Here is a 22547-nt window from a genome sequence, read left to right as displayed (position 1 = left end):
AGTCAGCTGACACCTGCGCCCCTGTTTCGTCATATCATATCTCTGACCGGAAATGCTTTCAAACTATGGAACAGGTGTAGTACGTGCAAGTGGCACGATTTTTCCCCCTTGTTTGCGGCAATGCTCCTATATCAAGCATGCATTTTAGGTACGATGAACCAGGAAAAATGTAATTTCGACCAACCTAGCAAAAATAACAAGAGCACTATAGTAGCATCCGCAGAAGCATACCAAATTACCAACACGACATAGTTCCCGGAAACCTAAATTCTCAAATGGCATTAAAGGCGAAAACGGATCGATACAAGAATAAGGAGGTAGTAATACACGAATGAGGAAGTAATGATACACCTTTTCCATTGACAGTTACATGAGGAAATCATATAGAACATAATCAATTAAATGACAACTATGAGAAATATATATGCTACAAATCGATATACATGTAGGAGCTGCTCGGTATATATATACCCCTAGATGAACGAATTGGTCTGTCTCTGTGGAAACAATTCTTGTACTATAGTTCTGTTTCTGTCATTGTACACGGCAACCTTGTTCGGCATCACTCAGCAACCTGATACTACTAGAAATTCTCTGCAGAGGCAACAACAATGCAAAATCAAAACCTGGTCTCTACCGTGAAAACAGAAGACAGCCTTAAGAGCTTACCTCCCTAGTGTCACGAAGGCGTAACATATCTAATCTATCCGAGGGCCTCAAACTTATCAAGTTGACTAGCTGCAGGGAAGATAAAAATAAAATAAAATATTGCATCAGCAAATATGCCATCATTACAAATTCAGCAAAAACAAGCATGCTGCGTACCCAGAAACTAAATTTCTCAGGATCCTGTGGCCCAGGCATGCTCTCAAGATCCAAATGTCTTGTTCGCCTTGCTGCATTCAATGAATGTTAAAACAAAATGCAATGTAGAAGCAAATAATAATCCAAAAATATTAGCATCCCAGACAATCATTATCATGATCCAATGCACACCAAATAACCTTAAGGGCTTGATTGGTTCATCTCTAGATTTTGTGTTCAAACTTTGGCAGCTCTAGGCTTCAAATAAAATCAAATGGTACTATGTTCTTGTGTAATTTGAGTTTTGTTTACTCTGTTAATTCAAATCAATTTATGGAGCCAATGATTCATGCACCATACTGAAAATTTGCATACAAGATCCTACTTTTCTCTAAACAGGTCTAAAACAATATGTTTCACTGTATAAATAACTACTTCACTATGAAGTACTTGAAAAGCTGAAATTAAGCATACCAGTCCGTATGGTTTCTCTAGCACGTCTAATATATGCCCTGGCCATCTCTGAAGCTCCATTGGCCATTTCCATTAGCTGTGAAGAATTAGATAGACTTATAAACTCAATAAATAAAAGTGACAGAGACAGCATTACTATTTTGATTTTGATGAGATGTAACAAAGGAGATAAGAGATAAATCTATTCACGAATGTTACATGGTCAGCTGCATCAAACTTTAACAAATTAACTAGTCAACTCAAATCTCCTATCATAGCACACCAATCATACCTAGCGATTTGATCCAAAAGCAAACAGCAAGCACTAATCTGATTGACCTACTCAGCTTCGGCTATGCTGAACTGTTTATGGGGCTATGGGCTATGCTGGGCAACCATCATATGTGTGGGCCCACATAATATTCACCGTGCCATCTCTTTAACATCTAAGGTTGATTCTACAGAATTTTCACCGATTAAAAGCTGTCTTGTTCTAAGTCCAATAAGATCATAACAAATACCAGATATGTTCCAATTGTCCATCTCGCCCAGTTTCAAAAGTTACACTAACATGTTATAGGTTTTCAATTTGGCAGTAGTTTAACAGAACCTCAATGTGGTTTTGAGAGTATGTAGCTGATGTGAGATGTACTCCCTCCATTCCAAATTATAAATGTTTTGGCTTTTCTAGATACATTTACTTTACTATGTATCTAGACATAGTGTATATCTAGGTACATAGTAAAAGCTATGTATCTAGAAAAGCCAAAACGTCTTATAATTTGAAATGGAGGGAATACTTTTTAGAAAAAAAAAATCAACAGGATATACTGATAAAAAATATTGGTTGCATTTGGACATAATTATTGTCAGAGTTAAAGAAAAGCATGAGAAAGGTATGGAGATTTTACTTCTCTTCTCTCTTGCGATCCTTCTGGCAGACGTATATCTTGCAACCATTCAACATCAGCAACTCTATATCTACAATTTTTTCAAAAAAAAACAAAAGTAAGAATTACACAGAAATGATCTGGCATTCTCTCCCAGATAGATTTGTAGTAAGCATGTAAGACTCACCCATCTTGATCCCATGATCGTAAGATACGAAACCGACGTGTGCCTTCCACCTATGATGGAAACTATTATTTTTTGTCCTCTGAAAATGACTTCAGAATTTCACAATTTAATTCATTACATTGGTTCAACATAAAAAGGCATCAAATGTCCACATTATTTGACATTAAACAATGGTGCCTGTAGGGAAAAAAGAAGGTAGACGAAACTATGAAACGAGTGATACTTTGCAAGGTCCTCTACTCCTCTTGCTGCAGCTGACCAAAACGATACTTTCTTTATGCTCTTTTCTAGTCTCTACAATAAATTTCTTTCAATGTAACAAGAATTAAGGACTCCATTTGCAAAACAAAGAAAAATATTCCAAGAACATTTGCAAATAGATCTTACATCTTTTAGGTTCTAAAACAACGTTGAGTCTAAGAATATATATGACAATTAGTTTTCACCAGACAATACTAACAGAATATTTTATTTCTGCAGTGACACAGTCAAGGATCTGTAGGCTCACAGGGACGCACACCACGCAGTTGCACATACAGAAAGCAGTTTGCAGTATATAATTACACTGTTATTTAATTATGAAATCCAGTACTAATACAAAAATTACCTCTAAATAAAAGCGCCCATCTGGAAGTGGTTCACACCTATAAATTTATGAATATTAAACATTAAACAAAAAAATATTGTCAGGAAGTTGCAAATAATGAAAAGTAAAACTCACTCCAAAATTTCCACCTCACAGCCACAATCTGCTACAGTACCCGTTGCTGAATCAATAGCAACCTACAGTTTTCAAACCAAAAATAAATGAAATAACTATTTCAAAACAAACAAAGTGATGCTTTGACATTAGTTCCTAACCATTCCCATCCGATGGTTCCCTTCCATTATTCTCCGTACCTAATTTCAAATGGAAAGCATTAAAAGATAATGAAGAAATAAATAGAGCAAAATACCACTCAGTTACATGTCTTATTTTCTCGCAAAAAAGCCTAGGAAAATTTTCCTAGGCTCATTAAGGTTAGTGTGAATTGGTGAATAACAAACAAATACACAACTGTGTGTGGCCAAAGAATGCAGAATCCAACGGAAAAAATAAATTTCTGAGTCATGCATCAACAGCAAAAGACGATAAGGTCTTACACTTTTTTCTATTCACTGGAACCAAGATGTGCAGGATGATCAATTAATGTCTTCAAAATTATATAGCCTATGCAGCTTTCCATGTTTTGAAAAAAAAACATCTATGCACATATAATTTTTCTTCAAAGAACACTAACCTTGCTTTCTCGAATGATGCATTAATTATCGAAATTATTGAAATTTAACATATAATAAAAATGGAAATAACGCTTGAACATGTTTACATTTCGATAATTAATGCATCATTCGAGAAAGGAATTTAGTTCAGCAAGATTTATAAATATTAAATAATAAAATCTTGCAAGGTTATAGCTGCAAGCTGGATATGTATGTACAGTTAGGTTTGCGATCTTGATCAATAGAGAAGTACATTATCAACAAATGTGTCTGACAAAAGCGTATCTAATTTTGTGATAACTTTACCATCAGTCTGTAGCGAGGTTCAAATATGTTCAGTGCCACCTTTTGGGATGGCAGTACAACATCCATAACAAAGAGAGGCATCAAATCAACACCGGCATATGTCATAGTCTCATGTTCTGACCTCCTCTCAGCATATTCTTCTGGGAAATTTCTCTGAATTATGTTGCTCAATGTTACACTGAAGCATTTAACCATAACTGCCATCAGAAATGTCAGGGAAAAATATGGACATCTTAACAAAATGATACTTTGAAGTTTGAAGTAAAGAAGATTAACTTCTCAACATCTTAGATTACCTTAAAGGGTATGTCCTTGGACCAATAAATAGCACTGTCCGACACATGGGGCACTTATTTCCTATTGGACATAGCACATAGCAGTAAGTTCATAATTAAACAGAAACAGATATTTGGGCATGTGAAAATTGTGTAAGCTCACCATGATCCATTGACTGATGTAGACATGAGCGACAAAATGAATGCCCACATGGTGTAGTGACAGGTTCATACAATAGCTTAAAGCATAATGTGCACTCAAAATCATCAGTCCTATCTAACCTTGCACGCCTTGCCCCAGCTGCAATATTTGTATTCCTATCCAGATCATTCAGACAGGTTTGCAAGATATGACTGTATATATATAGAAAATAAGTGTTATAAAATGCACCAGAGGATCATTAATAATAGATATCTGCAAGCAATGAAGTCAATTATGAATATCCTTATAAGCCAACAATCATACCTGAGGGGATCGACTTGAAGACCAGCAAGAAGGGCCTCACGTGACTCATGGTAATGCTCCATCTTCATATCAATGAGTTATTCCAATTAGATAAACAAACATTCAAGGAAATATGAATCCACTATAACATGGACATAATATACATAATAGTATATATGTTCCAATAGATTATAATAAAAAGAGAAGCTTGTGAATGGTTCACTTGATGGTGGAACAACAGAGCATAACAAAAAAAAACAAATTATATATACATGGACATTTTGCTCTCTTTTTTTAAGAAACAGGAGGGCTTGCCCCCTATTGGTGAATTTTGCAATGAAATTTGGTATATGTCATGCATTACTACATCCATGAATCTTTTTAATGTTTTCTTTTGATTAGCGAACTTGTATTTCTTTTGGATGATCACCCAGATCAAACTTAACAATTTGCCACATGTAATTCCAAATTTTGCATATTGAAATTTACCGCCTGAGATTTCTGGATAAAGTGAACATTCAAGTCATGAGAAATAGAAGTGGTAAAATATATGACATAAAGTACATCCGGGAATTTGCAAAAGTACAGGTGTTACTCGTCCAATATTAAAATTTTAAACGTGAGAAGACCAAATGACCACAGTCCACAGACAATTAAAGGTTCTTCCAAAAATTAATCCAAGTGGGCTAAACTGAGTACTCTTATTCAGGGAAAAAATACTTAAAAAGTACTATTCACACTAACAAAAGAAGATTGGATTCAAGATCTTCTGATGTGCTTAAGTTACAAACTGTTACCAGAATTAGCGCATATGCCTTGAGAAGATATGGTCTAGGAGAATAACTGTTGATAGATAATATCTTCTCCGCATCCTTCAGAGCTAACTGTAATAATGAATCAAATATAAACAGAGTTTTTTTTCTTATAAGGAAAGAAAGCCTAATGCGCTGCAAGTTCACTTAATTAACATTGGAATCCAACAATAGTGTGAAGTACTATACCTCCGCATGGGTTGTAGGATCAAGGCCATTCAAGGGCTGATATTCAGAGTCAGCTGCTGATCTCTCCCTCAACAGTTGACTTAACCTGTCATAGTGGTAACACACCATGGTGTGGATCCAAAGCAAACATATCTATACAGAACGAAAGAAATCTGTACAGCTAAATTATGCAAAAACATTGCCAGGAAACTCACCGGCAGAAAGCCAAACTTCGATTGCCAAGGATAATTGGATCTGGTCTCAAATTTTGAGCTTTAGTGTAACAGGATATTGCCTGAAACAGGATCATGCCAAGTAGCATTTGCACTAAGGTAAAAAAAAAATTGTACATGCGCAGACCACCTAAAAGCAGTTAATTAAAAAAACAACACAAAATGATAAAATTACTGTCAATATATATTATGTAATTAATAGGATCACTAGAGATGCTGCATTGCTGCCTGCATAAGTAGGCCCAACACAGGAGCATTCCACCACTGGCAGGAGGCCCATCTTGTTAATTAGTTTGGGCTTTCCTTTAGGTGAGATTCAGGAATCACTGGGACCATAAAACCTTGTGTGATACCCACAAAGATATCTAGGGCTTTCCTCTACTAGGACCATAAATAGTTTGGGCAGTTTTTTCCAGGAGGGAGGGGGGGCTACTCAGAATGCCACACTAACTGTATGTGAAACCTCCTTGATATTCCAGATTATCTGCATATGCTAACTCTGTCAAGCATATTTTACTATTGTAAGAGGCAGAGCAAGGGAAAGCAATGACTCTAGTTGATAACTTGTATAGTTTTCTCCCTTCTGAAAACTGTCTACAAACTGCAATTGCTGGTACCAGGCATTCGCTGCATATGCGGGAGAACCTCTTCAGGAAATTAACTTGCATTGACAAAGAATGAATTGAACACCATTGTGCCACTTCAGCTTGGTTCGTTTACATTACATTGGACTTCATCTCATCTCAAGGAGTCAAAAAGCAAAAGACAGTCGTTGCATCCTCATTCCTCCCCGAAGCCGAATCTCAGGTCACCCAGGGTACACTAGACTCTAAGACTCACAGACTCCCCGTCCAACTCCAAAGCCAATTCTCATTTTTCTCCCAACACTCGAAGCATATAACCAATTAAACTAGCAGACGCTCATGAGGCATATGCGAACTCCCAGTCCGGATACACCGAGACACTGGCAACTCGACTGCATGCACAATTGCACACACGAAAAGAGTCAGGGAAGGAGCTAGAACTCAGCGATCACCTCGTCGAAGCGGCTGTCGCGGAAGGCTCGTGTGCCGCGCTGCGCGAGGCCGAACACCTCGCTGTACTTGTCCGGGGCCATCCCCATCTCCTCCTCCCTCTCCACCTGCGCAGCAACCACCACTCATAGCAGGTCAGCAGAAGCAGCATCAGCGAATTCGGTCCAAGCCAATACCTCTCCGGGTTCATCAGCAAATAAAGGGACAAATCGGGCTGGACCGGCACGAGCGACGCACCCACGGGAAGTCCTCGGCGACGAGCGCGGCGGAGAAGACGCCGCCCGGCGACGTCATTGGGGGAGGCGAGGGACTAGGGTTGGGATTGGGATGGCTCAATTGGGTGCTGGGGCAGAGCAGTGTGGAGGGATTGGGGGCTTTGGAGGGAGGGAGCTGGAGCTGGTGGTCGGGGAGCACGCGGCGTTTGTGCGCCGGTGCCCAGTAGTTTTTGCGCGGCTGCGGCCGCGCAGACGTGTCCCCCCGCGGATTCCGGTGGCCTCGCCTACCCTCGCTGTTCCGAGACGATAAACGAGGCCAGCTGATTTCACCAAACTTCGATGCAGCCCCTCTTTACCTATGAACGGCTGAATGTTCCAAAATTCTTTTTTTTTTAAAAAAAAAGCACATATCTTGTACCACCGCACCTCACTCGTTTCATCAACGTCTCACTTCTTACGCTCACATGTCTCTAATCTAAATTTAATACGCGACCACGTTTCAAATCTAAAGCTTTAGAAAAAGTTGTCCCAGCCCAGCGACGTCAGTATCCGATCCATTTTCATACCTAGCTGAAACCAACACCCATTCAATGCATAGAAGTCTCGTAGATTTGCAACTCGCAAGTGAGCTACTTTTTTCACGGGCAAACCTCCGTAGTTTGCAGAAGTAACTCTAGCACTATTTGAGATAAAATTCCACTCTAGATCTCCTTTCTTTTCTAAAATGAGATTTTGCACATTTTTCTAAAACTATTTTTTATATATACTATAGTTTCTCAAAACTAGCATAGTGTCACGTACACATGCTTTGTCCCATGTTTAGGGGGTGAAAGTGGTGCGGATAATTCTCCGCTCCAATCCGAGCCGAATCCAAATTTTAAGGATATGGAGAAAAAAATTTAAAATCCACGCGGATACAAATAATCCGAATCCGATTCTGTGCGGATGCGGGATAAGATATGGAATTGGCAAAATCCGGAGGATATGGATTATCCGCAAATTCTATGAGGATTATCCGATGTTTAAAGTATGATATCTGATAATTCTTTTCCTAGACTAAAACTTAGAGAAATTTAGGATTTTTAAAAAAAGTTTGTTAGTTGAGAACTCTTAGTTTGTGATGTTGTTGTTTGACGTTATAAACTTTGAATTGAGATCTTGCTTGCTGCTATTACATATCGGCTAATAACTTATCATTTCTGAGTGAGGATAACTTGTTAAATGTTAATTTTGTCGGTGTGATAACCACAACATGGAATGCAATATATGATTTTTGTCTACTACTTGCTATTAAATCTTTACAATTAATTTTTTAACAAGTATAAAATTCTTTAAGTATGCACATATTACTCGACTATTTAAATCCGTATCCGCTCTATATCCATATCAGTTTCGACATCCAAAAAAATCCGTATTCGCATCCGTATCCAAGTATTATCCGCTCCTATCCGAATCCGACAAAGAAAAGTGGATTAGGGTATGAGAAAGACATTATCCGCTCCGATCCGTTCTGTTTTCATTCCAACCCGTGTTGAACAGATCTTGCCGTGGATTCACTAACACGTGTCTATACTCAGAAAAATGTTGTAGCTTTTTTTTTCAACTAACTACTTCTCTTATTATAAACTTATTAAACACCACTGCAACAGTCACCTCTATGGGATGATGGGATCGTACGTCGTCTCCACGGATTTTTTTTTTTCTTCTTCCGGGCAGACGCAGACCCCTCGAGCATGGGAGCTACCATTGGCACGCCGTCCGGTGCGGGCGCGGGGCGGGGGCTGCGACGGGAAGTTCCTCGTGGCGACCGCGGAGCAGCGTCCCGGACGTTTGGCGTCGGGGTCGCCCCGTGGCCGCAAAAGCCGCCGCTGCACTCCGTGGTCCGCAGGTGTCCGGTTTCGTCCAAATCCTGCTATCCGCAACGCGTTCGTTAGCCCGCAGCTGTCTGTCTACTCCATGCATCTCGCCGTGCTGCCCAGCCCAATGCCAACTTCCCGTGGCATTGATCCCATTTTTAGTAGGAGTACTGGTTTGGATTCTTGCGCCTTGCCTGCCAAACGACCTTGTCTTTGTTTATCCATAGGATGAATGGCAGGCCGATTCCGTGTCTGCTCCTGACATTTGTTGCAAGCACAGCGCTTCTAAATAGAAAAAAATTGCAGTCAAAATCGCCACTGGGTGCTGGCCACCTCTGCTCAGATCGATCCCTTCTTTCCCGGAAGCAGAGTGCGAACTGAAGCCGACAATTGCTTTTGTACAGAAGTGATGCTTTACCTAATGCTGCCAAATTTGCCTGTGTCGCACACTAAAACACAGAGAAGAAATCTTTCAGAGAGTGAACGAAGTTGTATCTGAAATTCAGCCCAATGTTTACAGGCTGTCTCTTTTGCCATACGTACAGAGCCACCTTAGTCTCAAAGCCCAACCTAGATGTTTGAGATCATGTAGCCCAAGTCCTCCGAGATCTTTGGGCATACAAACTTTTGGCCAAGTGATTAAGCAACCAATGTCCATCATTGGCCTCTCTTCTTCCCCTCCAGAGAAAATTCCTTCTGATTTTTGTCTTGCCCATTTAAAATGTCCTATATACCTCGTAGTATGAAATTTGACCTGACTAGCTATGAAGTCCTTAGTTTTTCTCGCTTTATGTTTTAGTTCCGTCCACTCATGTCAGCTCAATAGAAAAAATTAACATATGGGTCTCTCAAATTCAGACTTGCTCATCCCTCCTTTACTCTAAAGCCACCATACTCCCTCCGTCCCAAAATATCTATCATTTTCACTTCCGAGAAATAATTTTGACAAAATATATATTTAAAAATATTAATATTTATGGTACATAATTGGTATCATTGGAAAGATCTTTGAATCTAGTTTTTTAATAAATTTATTCGGAGATACAAATGTTGCACGTATTTTCTACAAATCGAGTCAAACTTGCGGCACGGAAACAAAAAACGACAGATAATTTGGGACAAACGGAGTATTTGTTTGCAAAAAGACAAGATCTTGTACAAGCACCTGATGAGCATAATCCATATCATACCGCGCCATTGGCAACATATGTTGCGATATAGTTTTTTTTTTTTGAAAACCATGTTGCGATATAGTGCCCCTTGTTAATTTCAGTTCATTTGCTAGTCAAAGTTTGTCAAAAGTATGAACGGCCGCCAAAAAAAAATTGTTGGCTTTTTGGTGGCGAACCAATTTTGGTAAATGGTAATTGATACAACCCCGTACAAGCGATCCATTTCTTTTCTGTAAATCTATAGTGCATCTCATGTTGCCATGTTACATTATCTATCTACAGGGCACCGGCTGGCGGCAGCCTCTCTAGTCTCATGCTACATTTTGCTAATAAGCGGAGGGATGTCAAGATTCGATCAACCCTTATTAGCTCTCGTCGCCGTCGACGGCCACAAGCGGCAGATCCACCTCGTGCGCCCACTCGATGCAGCGGGTCTCGAAGTGGCGGCTCCTCACTTCGTTGGGCAGGTAGCTCGCCCAGGCCTTGAGCCCTAACCGCCAGCGCAGCGTCCTCCCTTCTGCTTCCCTCCCCACCCTCCACGTCATCTCCTCCGGCAGCTCGTCGCCGGCCACCACCAGACCTCGCATCTTGCTGAACGCCCGCCCAGGCCCGCCATACCGCCTTCTCATGCCGTTCCTCGGGTCTGCTGCTCCGGTGCCGCCGCCGCCGATGCCGGGGCGCCAAGCGGACACCTCCGTCCCGGTGACAGGGTCGTAGAGAACCCCCTCGAACACGCCGGCGCTGCCCTCGGCCTCCTGCTCCCACCGCCAGCTCCTGTTACGCGTCCGCGACGACGAGCGCATCTTCGCCTTGATTCTTGGCGCGCCGCCGCCGCCGTTGGCTGGTTTGGTGGCGCCGGCGAAGGCGCCCTTGACGGTGCGCGTCATCTCGACGTCACGTTCGGGGTTCCCCGTGGAGCGGCCGAGGCTCGGTCCCGTGGCATAGGACGCGCCGAACAGCGGGCCGACCCAGACGCGGATACGGGACGGGAAATGGCTCTCGCCGTCCATGACGTCGTTGTCGACGCCGGCGTCGTCTTCTTCTTCCCCGTCGTTGCCGCCGCCGTCGCCGTCGTCCTTACAGAACGCGAGCCGCGCGACGCGTACCCGAACGTTGTCGACGCGCACGGAGACGGTCACGAACCTCCTGTCGCGCACGCGCACCGCGTACTCCAGCTGCGCCACGGCCTCCAGCTGCTGGTGCGCCAGGGCGTACCGCAGCGCCGGCTCCTCGGGCACCTCGTGCGGCGACGCCGCGATGGACGTGGACGCGGGGCCCGCGACGACGCGCGGCATGGCGAGCACGGGCGCGTAGCCTTTCAGGACCCAGAGGCCGTGCACCTCGGTGGCGTACGACAGGCACGCGGCGGGGAGCGCGCGACGACGACGCGGTGCCGCCGCCGGCCCGGCAGCAGCAGCCTGTATCTCCCGCAGCAGGCACCACTTGGCGAGCATGTACCCGAGCGAGCGCATGAACCGGTCCTCGACGTCCGGGCCGATGGAGCGCAGGAACACGCCGAGCGCCGGCCGGCACTCGCCGAGGCCGCGCTCGATCTCCGCCCCGAGGTCTCGGAAGAAGAGGTACCCGGCGTCTGCCGGGGCGTCGAGTGCGCACAGCCAGAAGAGTCGCAGCAGAAGAGCGATCGAGAAGAAGGCCGCCGCGGCGGGCGCAGAGGGATCGGCGCCACCCGCCCCGACGACGGCGGAGACGGTCTCCGCGTCCACCTTGGACTCGGACACGTCCCCGCGGCCGAGGTCGTCAACGCCGGTGGCCGCGCCCAAGCAGGGGACGTACGGAGAGAGCGCGAGCACCTCGTTGAGGAGCTGAACCAGAAGCTGCACCCTCAGCGCGACCGGCGAGGACGCCGCGAAGCCTTCAGACGCCCACAGCGCGCGCGGCTCGCCGCCTGCGCCGATGACGGCGACGGAGAAAGCGACGAGCAGCGCGGGCTCGCCGTCATCATCGTCATCGCCGTTGCCGGCGGGAGACGCAGAAGCAGCAGCCGTTGTGTCGGCCTGCAGGGCGATGGAGGCGGCGAGCGGGAGAGACCATGGCGGCGGCGACGGTGTGTCGGGCCCGCCTTCATCACGAAGAGGAGGCGGCAGGGAGGCCAGCCACGGCCAGGCGTCGTCCATGGGTTGTGGCTATGGACTCTTGTGGTGGCTGAGGGCGAGGCCGCGAGGGACGTATGGCCCGTGTCGTTTAGTTTCTGCCGGAGTGTGTGCGGTTTATGGCGCGGAACTCAGGTGTGGACTGTGGTCTTGTGGAGGAGTGGTGGCCACAGAGTAGTGGACGGCTACGAGCTGGACCTCGTCACAACTCACAGGGGGTGCTCCTGATGTCTGATGAAGCCCCAAGAGTCAAGACTTTCCAAAGTCTCAAAGAATAGTGCCTAATTGCCTAAAGTAGCATGGATGCACGGTGAGTTGCTGTGGATCACTAGCTTATGGACTGCAGAGCAATGAGGCGGACCTAGTTTTGTTACCGCGGTAGAAATGTTCAGCGTATCTGTTGATACATGGTTTCCCAAATGTTCTTAGCCTTGCTAAAAATACATGTACTACTTAAATTCATTGGCTCTTGGGTGATGCAGCGTGGGCAGCACTTGCCCTGGCTCCGCCCCTGGTCGCCCCTGGTTGCCTGTTTGGTTCTCTCTCTACCTAGCCTGTATCGCGTCTAGCATCCAGGGCTGCCGCTGCCCAGGCTATGACCACGTAGACCGCTGGTGTTTGGGTGCCTTGCTCAGGATCCCGACAGCAGTTGTGTTGGTGGCATGTTCTCTGGTTTGTAGCTACCTAGCTACGCTCACTATCTCGCACGCGTTCGAGCCCGCGGGAGCCATTTCTATAGGTTTTTTTTTTGTGAGAGGGAAGATATCATACTTTGTGTGTGAAGAGGGATACTCCTCCGTTTCAAATTATAAGTCACTTTGACTTTTTCGGTTCATCTATTTTAATATATATTTAGACATAATATTATATGTACATGCATAGCAAAATAAATATAAAAAAAATTAAAGTGACTTATAATTTGGAACGGATGGGGTAGTTGTTTCTGGAGACTCCATATTTTCACCCCTTGTGCCTAGAAAGTCAAAGTGACTTATAATTGGGCTAATTCTAAAATTATTGCAAAGAATTTTAGAATTAGCCCAAATTATTGCAAAGAGGGGGGGTTGAATTGGGCTAATTCTAAGCTAATTCTAAAATTCTTTGCAATAATTAAACTCTACGGTTAGCCCACTTCACCCCTTATGTCTAGAAAGTGTTTCTATTGTTCTAACGCATAAAAATTTAGCAACCTATGTTTCAATCATATTCTAGCATGGCAATTCTATAAATGTAAAGATAAGAATTGAATTGTTCAAAATAAATGCTTAAAGTAAAGAGAGAAGGAGGAACGCGGTGATGTTTTGCCGAAGTATCGGAGAGTCGCCACTTCCCACTAGTCCTCGTTGGAGCACCCGCGCAAGGGTGTAGCCCCTCCTTGATCCGTGCAATGATCAAGTGCTCTCTACGGGTTGATTCTTCGACACTCCGTCACGATGAATCACCCACAACCACTCACAACTTGAGTTAGGTCATCCACAAGCTCTGCCAGATGATCACCAAGCTCCCAATCACCACCAAGCCATCTAGGTGATGGCGATCACCAACAGTAACAAGCACGAACTCTCATTTGACCATGACAAGCCTAATGAGGAGGGTGGATGTACACTTTGCTACTCTTGCTTTCACTAACGAGGCCTCTCTCTTGAATTCTCAAATCTCAATCACCTTACTAGGACCTTGCTCTTCTTGGCACTCTCAAGGGTGTTTCTCAGCTGTTGGAATGAGCAAAAGTAATCCCTTGAGTGAATAGAGGAAGTATTTATAACCCCTCATTCAAAACGAACCGTTATGTGTCACTGCGGGGTGACTGGACGCTCCGGTCAGTTCACCTACCACTCAGCAGTTTAAGTTGTGACCGGACACTGGCCAGCGTCCGGTCAGCACTGACTGGATGCGTCCGGTCACAAAAACTGCCCTCTGAAACCTTACTGATGTTGACCGGACTCTGGCACCCAGCGTCCGATCAGTAGCCGGAACCTGACCAGCATCCGATTAGCATTCGGAACCTGACCAGCGTCCGGTCAGCATTGACCGGACGCGTCCGATTAGGATTCTCCCTCTCTGGAACCTTACTGGAGTTGACCGAACTCTAGCACCTAGCATCCGGTCACTCACCTCTCAGTGTCCGGTCGTATCCAGACGACTTCACCTTGATCAAATAAACTGACCGGACTCTGCGCCAGCATCCGGTCACACCGGAACCAGCATCCCATCAGCATTTGACCCTCCAATCACTTCCAACTCACAATCATATGTGAATGAAGTTTGCTCCAATTGATATAAGGGCTTTTTAGGAGCTACCTAGTGCTAGATTTAACAAGTGTGCACCACACCTAACCCACTAGACTCACCTAGGTCAAGCTACCCGTCCATACCTCTCTTAATAGTACGACCAAAGGAAAAACAAAGTCCTAAACTACTCTAAGTGTCTCTTCAACACCAAACGACACTTAGAACTAGTCCATCCTTAACCTTGTTGTCCATCCTTTGAAAACTGAAACGATTTCCATCGTAGGGGCATGCTAACCATGATTGCCCAATCAATTGCCATTACTATGACCTAACTTAATTGCATCTGCAAAACACACGATAGTCACAGTAATCTCATATTGTCATTAATCACCGAAACCCAACTAGGGGCCTAAATGCTTTCACCTTTCTCCACAAGCTAATTTAGTTACTCTCTCCGTTTTAAATTATAGTTTATTCTAACTTTCTTGTAGAGTTAAAACATATCAAGTTAGACCAAATTTATAGAGAAAATTATAAAGTTTTATGACATCAAATAGGTATACTATAAAAATATAATTAATAAAAAATCTAATAATATTTATTTAGTATCATAAATATTATTATTTTATTATATAAATTGCGTATAACTTAAGATGCTTTCAACAGTATTAAAATAATAACTTAGATTTCGAACAAAGGGAGTACCAATTAGGCAATTAGTATTCAATAGAGAATCAGCTGATCACGACAGCGTGCTCGACTGCTCATAGAGTAGTACAGTATGTTGTCATCGCCACTTTTTTCACCTGCTCCAGATCCTAGCAGGATTTGGTGATGCACTACGGGGGTAATTGGTTGCCCGAACCAGGGCGTCCGAAGGGGCATTCTGCATCTCTCCGTGCACTTGCGTTGTGTTTGGTTGCCCTGCTCGCACCTTTTGCCTGCATCTTTTTATTCGTTTGCCCTACTCCATCCCGCACGTCTCCGTCTTCTAGATTTCTCCTTCCCTCATGGTGCAGGATGACTTGATTCACCCAAGATGCAGGGACTCATGCGTTAGACACACAAAACTAATGCATGCATGCAATCAAACACAATCCCGTCTCATACTAAACCAACAGCAAAAACAACCAAACACGACCACTTGCACAAGTGAAGGGTCAAGATGGCAGACTAGAGGGGGGTGAATAGTCCTTTCTAAAATTAATTACGTTAGCTAACCAAAACAAGTGTGGAATTAAGACTATCGGTCTAGCCAAGACTACACCCCTCTATCTATGTTCTCTAGCACCTTCCGAAGAAACTAATCAGGCAACAAAGGTGCTGGGCTAGCTAGAGCTCACCTAACCAATTCTAGGAGCAATGTCATACAAACCTATGCCTCTAGTACTTTAAGCAACAAGAGAGCTCCTACACATGCTAGTAAGCAAAAACACAAAGCCAACTAAGCTCACTAGCAATGCTCAATAACAAGGCAACCAATGCCAAATTAGAGAGCGCAAATACTTAGCTACACAAACTAAGCAATGTGACTAACAAGGTTACATAAACCAAATTAGCCACGCAAGGGAGCTACTTCTATGCTACACAAGCAAGAAGGTAACTAGTAAGCTACACAAGCTAACTAATTACAAGAGCAACAACACAAGCTTAATATATATGAAAATAATCGCAAGCTTGTGTAACGGGGATGTAAACCAACGGGAAGAACAAGGTTGACACGATGATTTTTCTTTTGAGGTTCATGTGTTTGCCAACACACTAGTCCCCGTTGTGTCGACCGCTCACTTGGTGGTTCGGCGGCTAATTGGCATCACCCACCAAGCCCGCACGTCGGGCGCCGCAAGAACCTACCCCGAAAGTGAGGGTAGCTCAATGACATGCTTTACTAAAGTTGCTCTTCGCGGCTCCCACGGGGCGAGCACAATGCCCCTCACAAAGCACTTCTCCGGAGCGCCGCACAAGCTTCTTGCAGGCTTCGACGGAGACCACCACCAAGCCGTCTAGGAGGTGGCAACTTCCATAAGTAACAAGCACCACCGGCTTGCAACTCGATCACCTAGTGCTACTCGATGCAACCTCACGATGCAATCGCACTATAATCGCTCACTCACACAATCGAATGATCACTATCAAGTATATGTGTGATGGAGGGCTCTCAAGCACTCACAAGCATGGACACTAAGTCCCCTTAGGTGCTCAACCCCAGCCATGGCTGAAGGCCACTTCTATTTATAGCCCCAAGGGCTAAACTAGCCGTTACCCCTTCACTGGACAACTATCGGGTCGACCGGACGCTCCGGTCGTGTTGATCGGACGCTGGACCTCAGCGTCTGGTCGCCCGATGACAGCAACGTGTCACCTGCGTTCAACGGCATTCTTCCGATCTCAATGGTCATCTTCTGACCAGACACAGTAGCTTCAACTGACCGGACGCTGGACCTCAGCGTCTGGTCGTTTACAGTAAGGTACCGACCTTGACCGGACGCATCCGGTCGCACGTGATCGGACGCAGCCCAGCGTTTGGTCATACTCCAGCTCCTGCGTCACCATGCGTCAGCCTGACCAAACACGCCCTGCCAGCATCTGGTCACTTCCAGTGCCAGCGTCCGGTCACTTCCACTATCCGCACTCTACGGGCGGACACTCCGCCGGTGGAGTTTCTTCACCAAGTTGATCCACATCAACTCCAACTCTATCTCCTTTGTAAATGTACCAACACCACCAAGTGTACACCTTGTGCACATATGTTAGCATATTTTCACAAACATTTTCAAGGGTGTTAGCCACTCAACTTGCCACGCCACTCGATCCTAGCGACGATGCAAAGTTAGATCACTCGAGTGGCACTAGATGACCGATATGCAAATAAGTTTGCCCCTCTTGATAGTACGGCCATCTATCCTAAACCCGGTCATAAACTTCTCTACACACCTATGACCGGTGAAATAAAATGCCCTAGGTTATACCTTTGCCTTGCGCATTCCATTCCATCTCCTCCAATGTCGATGCAACACATGCACCAACACGATCACCAATGATATGATCCACTTCATATCATTACGTGATCATATTGGTTCATCGATCTTGACTTTACTTGCTCTTCACCGTTGCCATCGTCCATCGGCGCCAAGTCTTGCTCAAGCTTCACCGCCACATGGTCCATCACTCCAAAGCCTTCGACTTGCCCTTCACGCTTGCAACCGGTCCATCAAGCCAAGTCTTGTCTTGATCTTCTCCACCTTGATCACATGACTCAATGTCATGTCTCATGTGCATTTAAGCTCCTTCATCATCACATGTGTGAGCTTTGCAACATCTCCAAGCCATTTTCACCTTCATGGCATATGTTGCTCACACACATGTACCTGTGGACTAATCACCTGTGTATCTTACATAAACACAATTAGTCCACCTAAGTTGTCACTCAATTACCAAAACCAAACAAGGACCTTTCAATCTCCTCCTTTTTGGTAATTGATGACAACTCAACAAAGATATGGAAATTAAGCTCTTTTGGATTCATGTTGCTTGCCCAAGCAATTTTACCATGTGAAAATGATTTTGGACAAGTACCACAAACCCAAAATGGTAGTATTAGCTCCCCCTACATATGTGCTAGAGTGTTTGATTTGAAGCTCGCACATATGCATAGATTAAAAATGTGGGAGAGTAATTACTACAAAATGATGCTAAGGTGTATAGAATAAACCTTTGAAGCGTGTACCAATCGGAGTTGCACCTTTAAGTTCATCCTTAGCACCATAGTTAGCTAGACATCACTTGGCAATAAAAGCACTAGATCCCTTGTGAGATCAACATTAAAAGCAAGGTACTAGCATTACTTGAAAAGCATACCAAGTGTCTAGCTATCATCCTATGCATGCTAGTTATCAAATTATCATTCAAGTTCTACAACTAGCATACACCACACAAGCATGCATATTGAATTTGAAAGCTTATGCAATGCAAGCAAGCACATGAATATGCACATATCAAATTCAATTAATCAAAGTTCATGAGCTTGCTCCCCTTACTTGTGTGCTTCTCTTGTCCAAGAATTTTGATCCATCTCTTTTCTTCAATGTTGCTCCCTCTTTGTCCATGTTCATGTCCAACCTCTATTTCTTTTATATCTCATCTCTCCCCTTGTACACAATTTATCTCTCCCCCCTATAAAGGCTTTCATATCTTTGTACCAATCTCTCCCCCTTTGTCATCAATTTCCATAAAAGGTGTGCTTCTCATTGATGCAAAGGTATACATTTAGGGTAGATGGTTGAGGCTTGAATCTTGCATTTTTTATGGACATCACTTGATTGTTGGAATGACACCACTTGTAGATACCACTTATAACTTATACCACTTGTATCTTGTGTAGGGCTTCTTGAGATACCACATGTAGGATCTTTTCTTGATACCAATTTGTGTGACAACTCCCCCTTATGTGATAGCATGGGTCATCCATTTGATACACTTGAGCTCTTGTAGTTGAGGGATGCATTCTTCATTTGATGATCACTTAAAGTTGAGGATCACTTGTGGAACCATTGTCTTTCATGGTTGATATCATATATAGATGTAATACCACTTGTATGAAGTAGATACCACTTGAAAGAATCTTCTAGTTTGGAACCACTTGTTGAATTTATCAATAAAAACCATTTCTTGAACATTTGCTATCTTTATGAGTACCACTTATAGGATATCACTTGTGAGTTGATCTAGACATTATTTGTAGATTCTTGATAAAATACTTGAGTCTAGATACCATTTGAAATATAAAAACTAGATATCCATTTGCATTGTTGTCTTGTGCTTGTACTCTTATCACTATCATGAGCTTTTATGATTGACTTGAACTAAATTGATTTGCCTAAGCTTTCAAGTCCGGTTTGAACCAATGACAAGCTTCTTCACACCTCTTGCAAGGGTTATCTTGCCAATGTTGTACTTGTCACTTGTTAGCAATCCAAATTAGATCAAGTACTTGGGATCACTAGCTCATGAACAAATTCATATACTAACCACTAGATCAAGTAATCATTCAAACAATAGTGGTAGGCTATGAATTTAAACATTTCATTTGTTATGCATGATCCTATGAAGCATGTACTATATGCACTAACCACATACTAGTAAGGGATGAAATGATCATGCACATTACAATGATACCTTTGCTATGTTGGAGTAGAGGATAGTCACATAGATTCCAATTCATTACTCCAATAGCAATATGAAGTCCAATTATAAGCTTGGTGAAGACCAATAGATACCATGTTGAATTTTATTCTTCACCCATATGAAATGAATACCACTTATGATCAAGTGCACTTTCTTGTTGTGGTTGACTTGCTTTATCTTTTGACCTTTGCTTTGTATGAGAGCGTCAATTTGATAATACCACTTGAAATATCATGATTTGCTCTCTTTTGGGTGTTGCTTGCTTTTCTTGATCAACCCTTTTGATTGCTTCAACTAAGCATCTCAAATGTTCCTCGGATCACCACTTCCATGTTAGCCTTCCAAGTAACACACTTGGTTTACCTACACATAGGCGGTAAGCCCCTACACTAGGGAGAAGTGACCTCTCTCCAAGAATCATTCTTGATACTCACTTGAAATGACTTGATTGATTGATCCAAGTGATGGACTTAACTTGGTGAGTAACCTTGATTCCTTCTTTAAGTACTTTTCTTTCTTCTTGTTTAAGTTCTTTTATTTCTACCAAATGATTTCCAATAGTCACTAGAACTTAACCTTCAACTTCATCTTGAGTTTGATCTTGATCTTCCAATTTGAGTACCAAATATATGCAAAGTACACTCCGCAATCAAATGGCCTTGTACTCTTTGATTGTCATGCTTTTAGATCATCTCAAAACCAAACTTAGGTACCTCAAACACTTGTAACCATGTTTCCAACTTGAGGACCTTTCAATCAAAGTGACTCTAGATTAATCCAACATTTGTCACTTTTCTGACAGATTTTGTACCCTTCAAAGAAATAAGCATATCTCCCAAAGTACAAATCCAAATACCACTAAATTTGGTGGAGGTGTGCAATACTAAGTTATCTAGCAGCTGTAAAAATTTGAGTTCCATTTGACTTCTAAATTGCTGCTATATTTCAATTCTTCCACCACTGCTATATGCTGAAAACAGCTGCACTATAGCTGACAAGATCTACTCCAAAACTGAAGTATTTCTTATCCAATTCTCATGAAAATTGTATAGCATCTTATACCATGAGTCTAGAGCATGTACACCAATTTTTATGCCAATCCAATAAGTTTGGTCACTCAAACATGGCTAAGATCACAGCTAGCTCAGATTCTCAATTATATTACAGATTTCAACACTTGAGCTATACTTCATCATGTATGAATCAAACTTAAAACTAACTTGTTTGAATACTTCCATAAGACATATATCCATTCAAATCACTTACTAAAAGTCATCTCATGAATTTATCCAACACAAATCAATCCAAACTTGACTACTAATCAATTATCCACTCAATCATCTCATAGCAAGCAACATTGCATATTTATCCAATTCAATCAACTCACATGCACCCAAATGAAATGATCAACAAGAGATATACCTTGGTTAGCTCATGATCATCCAACTAGCAAGTGTCAACTCAATTATTTGCAAGTCATCAAATATATCCAATGAATCACCAACAACTTGAAATTGACACTTGTATGTTGTAGCATATTTGGACTTCACTAAATTTGTCATGGCATTGGGATAATGATATGCACTAAGCTTCATAACTTGATTCAACATATGACGAACAATGTGAGATCAATTGAATCAAGTCTCCAATGCCGATGGTACCTACAAACAATCATCCACTTTTTGATGGTACCCAAACAAGTTTGGGTTCTCTCAAGTTAGGAGCAACATACTTAGGCAATACCTTAGTATGAGTAGCGGGATGTTTTGCAATAGTAACCATAGAGGTACCATTACCATCCTTTCTAAGCACATTATTATCAACAATTGAAATAGGCTTAGAAATGTCACCTAGGGGACATGAATGTGCCATGTGTCCCCTTTCCCAGCATGAGTAGCACTTTCTCTTTGATTGAGCCTTCTCTTCCTTGCTCATGTGGTGCTTCTCATTGCCTTGCCTCTCATGAATTGCTTGAGCCTTCTTCTCAAGCTTGGTAGGACACTTAGAGGCAAAGTGTCCCATACTTCCACACTTGAAGCACTTGATGTGAGCATAATCTTTCTTCTCATCTTCATTCTTGTTCATCATCTTGGCATCTTGAGTTTGCATTGGATGCCTTGCCTTTCCACCCCTTCTTGTTTTCTTCTTCTTTATCATCAAATCACCACCATCTTCATGGTTGATCTTGATTTGCTCTTGGGGTGTCTTCTCTTGCTCAACTTGTGGCTTTGGTTGAGGCTTCACTTGTTGCTTCACCAATTGCTTGGTTGGGCACATTGAGGTAAGATGACCCCAAGTGCGGCACTTGAAGCACTTGACATGCTTGAGCCTCTCTTCTTCTTTTATCTTCTTGAGCTTCTCAATGTTAGGGCAACCATTTGCAAGGTGTCCCGCTTCATGACACTGGTAGCACATGGTATGAGAAAGCTTTCTTTGTTGTAGCTTCTTCATCTTTCTTTCTCTCTCTCTTCCGCCCTTTGTCATCTTCTTCTTGAACCCAAGGCCACATTTGTCACCATAGTTTCTTTGAGTCTTCAATATGTGCTCAAAGGTGACTTTTGAGTTGTAGCATCTCTCTAACTTGTTGCTCAATCTCTTTACTTCACTTTTGAGCTCAATGTTCTCCTTCAAAATGTTAGTCTCACAAGACATGGAAGTAGAACAAGCATCTATATGTGAAGAGCATGGCATATCTAATAAATCATCACAAGAGGTGGATACATGCTTCTTGCCTACATCACAAGGGTTAGCAACAATTTGTGATTTATCATTTGATTCATGTGATGAGCTCTCATTATTTTTAAGTTTCTTTGTAAACATTTTAATGAGAGAAGCATGTTGTTCTAATAATTCATCATGAGATGCAAGTAGTGTCTCATGATTCAATCTTAGCTCATCATGTGAAGATTT

At 43.0% G+C, this 22547-nt stretch overlaps 2 protein-coding genes across 3 annotated transcripts; both read right to left on the bottom strand.

The window, feature by feature from the left end:
• Positions 1–332: 332 nt before the first annotated feature.
• On the bottom strand, positions 333–7403 carry LOC136528773 (uncharacterized). Of its 2 annotated transcripts, none has more exons than XM_066521768.1 (18): positions 7044–7403; positions 6870–6974; positions 5816–5895; positions 5622–5706; positions 5418–5504; positions 4642–4703; positions 4339–4529; positions 4197–4257; positions 3901–4078; positions 3196–3234; positions 3056–3117; positions 2942–2978; positions 2335–2384; positions 2169–2238; positions 1279–1354; positions 826–896; positions 670–738; positions 333–594 (listed from the first exon to the last, which is right to left on the bottom strand). In XM_066521768.1, exons 2-18 carry the CDS (start codon positions 6954–6956, stop codon positions 535–537), a joined length of 1365 nt encoding a protein of 454 aa, XP_066377865.1. In that variant the 5' UTR covers positions 6957–6974; positions 7044–7403; the 3' UTR covers positions 333–534. The 2 variants fall into 2 exon arrangements, with proteins under 2 accessions (XP_066377865.1, XP_066377859.1); XM_066521762.1 differs by having other exon boundaries at positions 7105–7403.
• A 2874-nt stretch (positions 7404–10277) lies between these two features.
• LOC136539518 (uncharacterized) lies at positions 10278–12297 on the bottom strand. Its single transcript, XM_066531479.1, has one exon. The coding sequence runs from the start codon at positions 12243–12245 to the stop codon at positions 10476–10478; it is 1770 nt and encodes a 589-aa protein (XP_066387576.1). The 5' UTR covers positions 12246–12297; the 3' UTR covers positions 10278–10475.
• Between the last annotated feature and the right edge of the window lie 10250 nt (positions 12298–22547).

This window comes from Miscanthus floridulus, chromosome 2 (genome assembly GCF_019320115.1).
Source record: "Miscanthus floridulus cultivar M001 chromosome 2, ASM1932011v1, whole genome shotgun sequence".
Classification (NCBI taxonomy): Eukaryota; Viridiplantae; Streptophyta; class Magnoliopsida; order Poales; family Poaceae; genus Miscanthus; species Miscanthus floridulus.
Note: the sequence above shows the minus strand (reverse complement) of the source record. Positions and strands in the feature narration are given on the sequence as shown.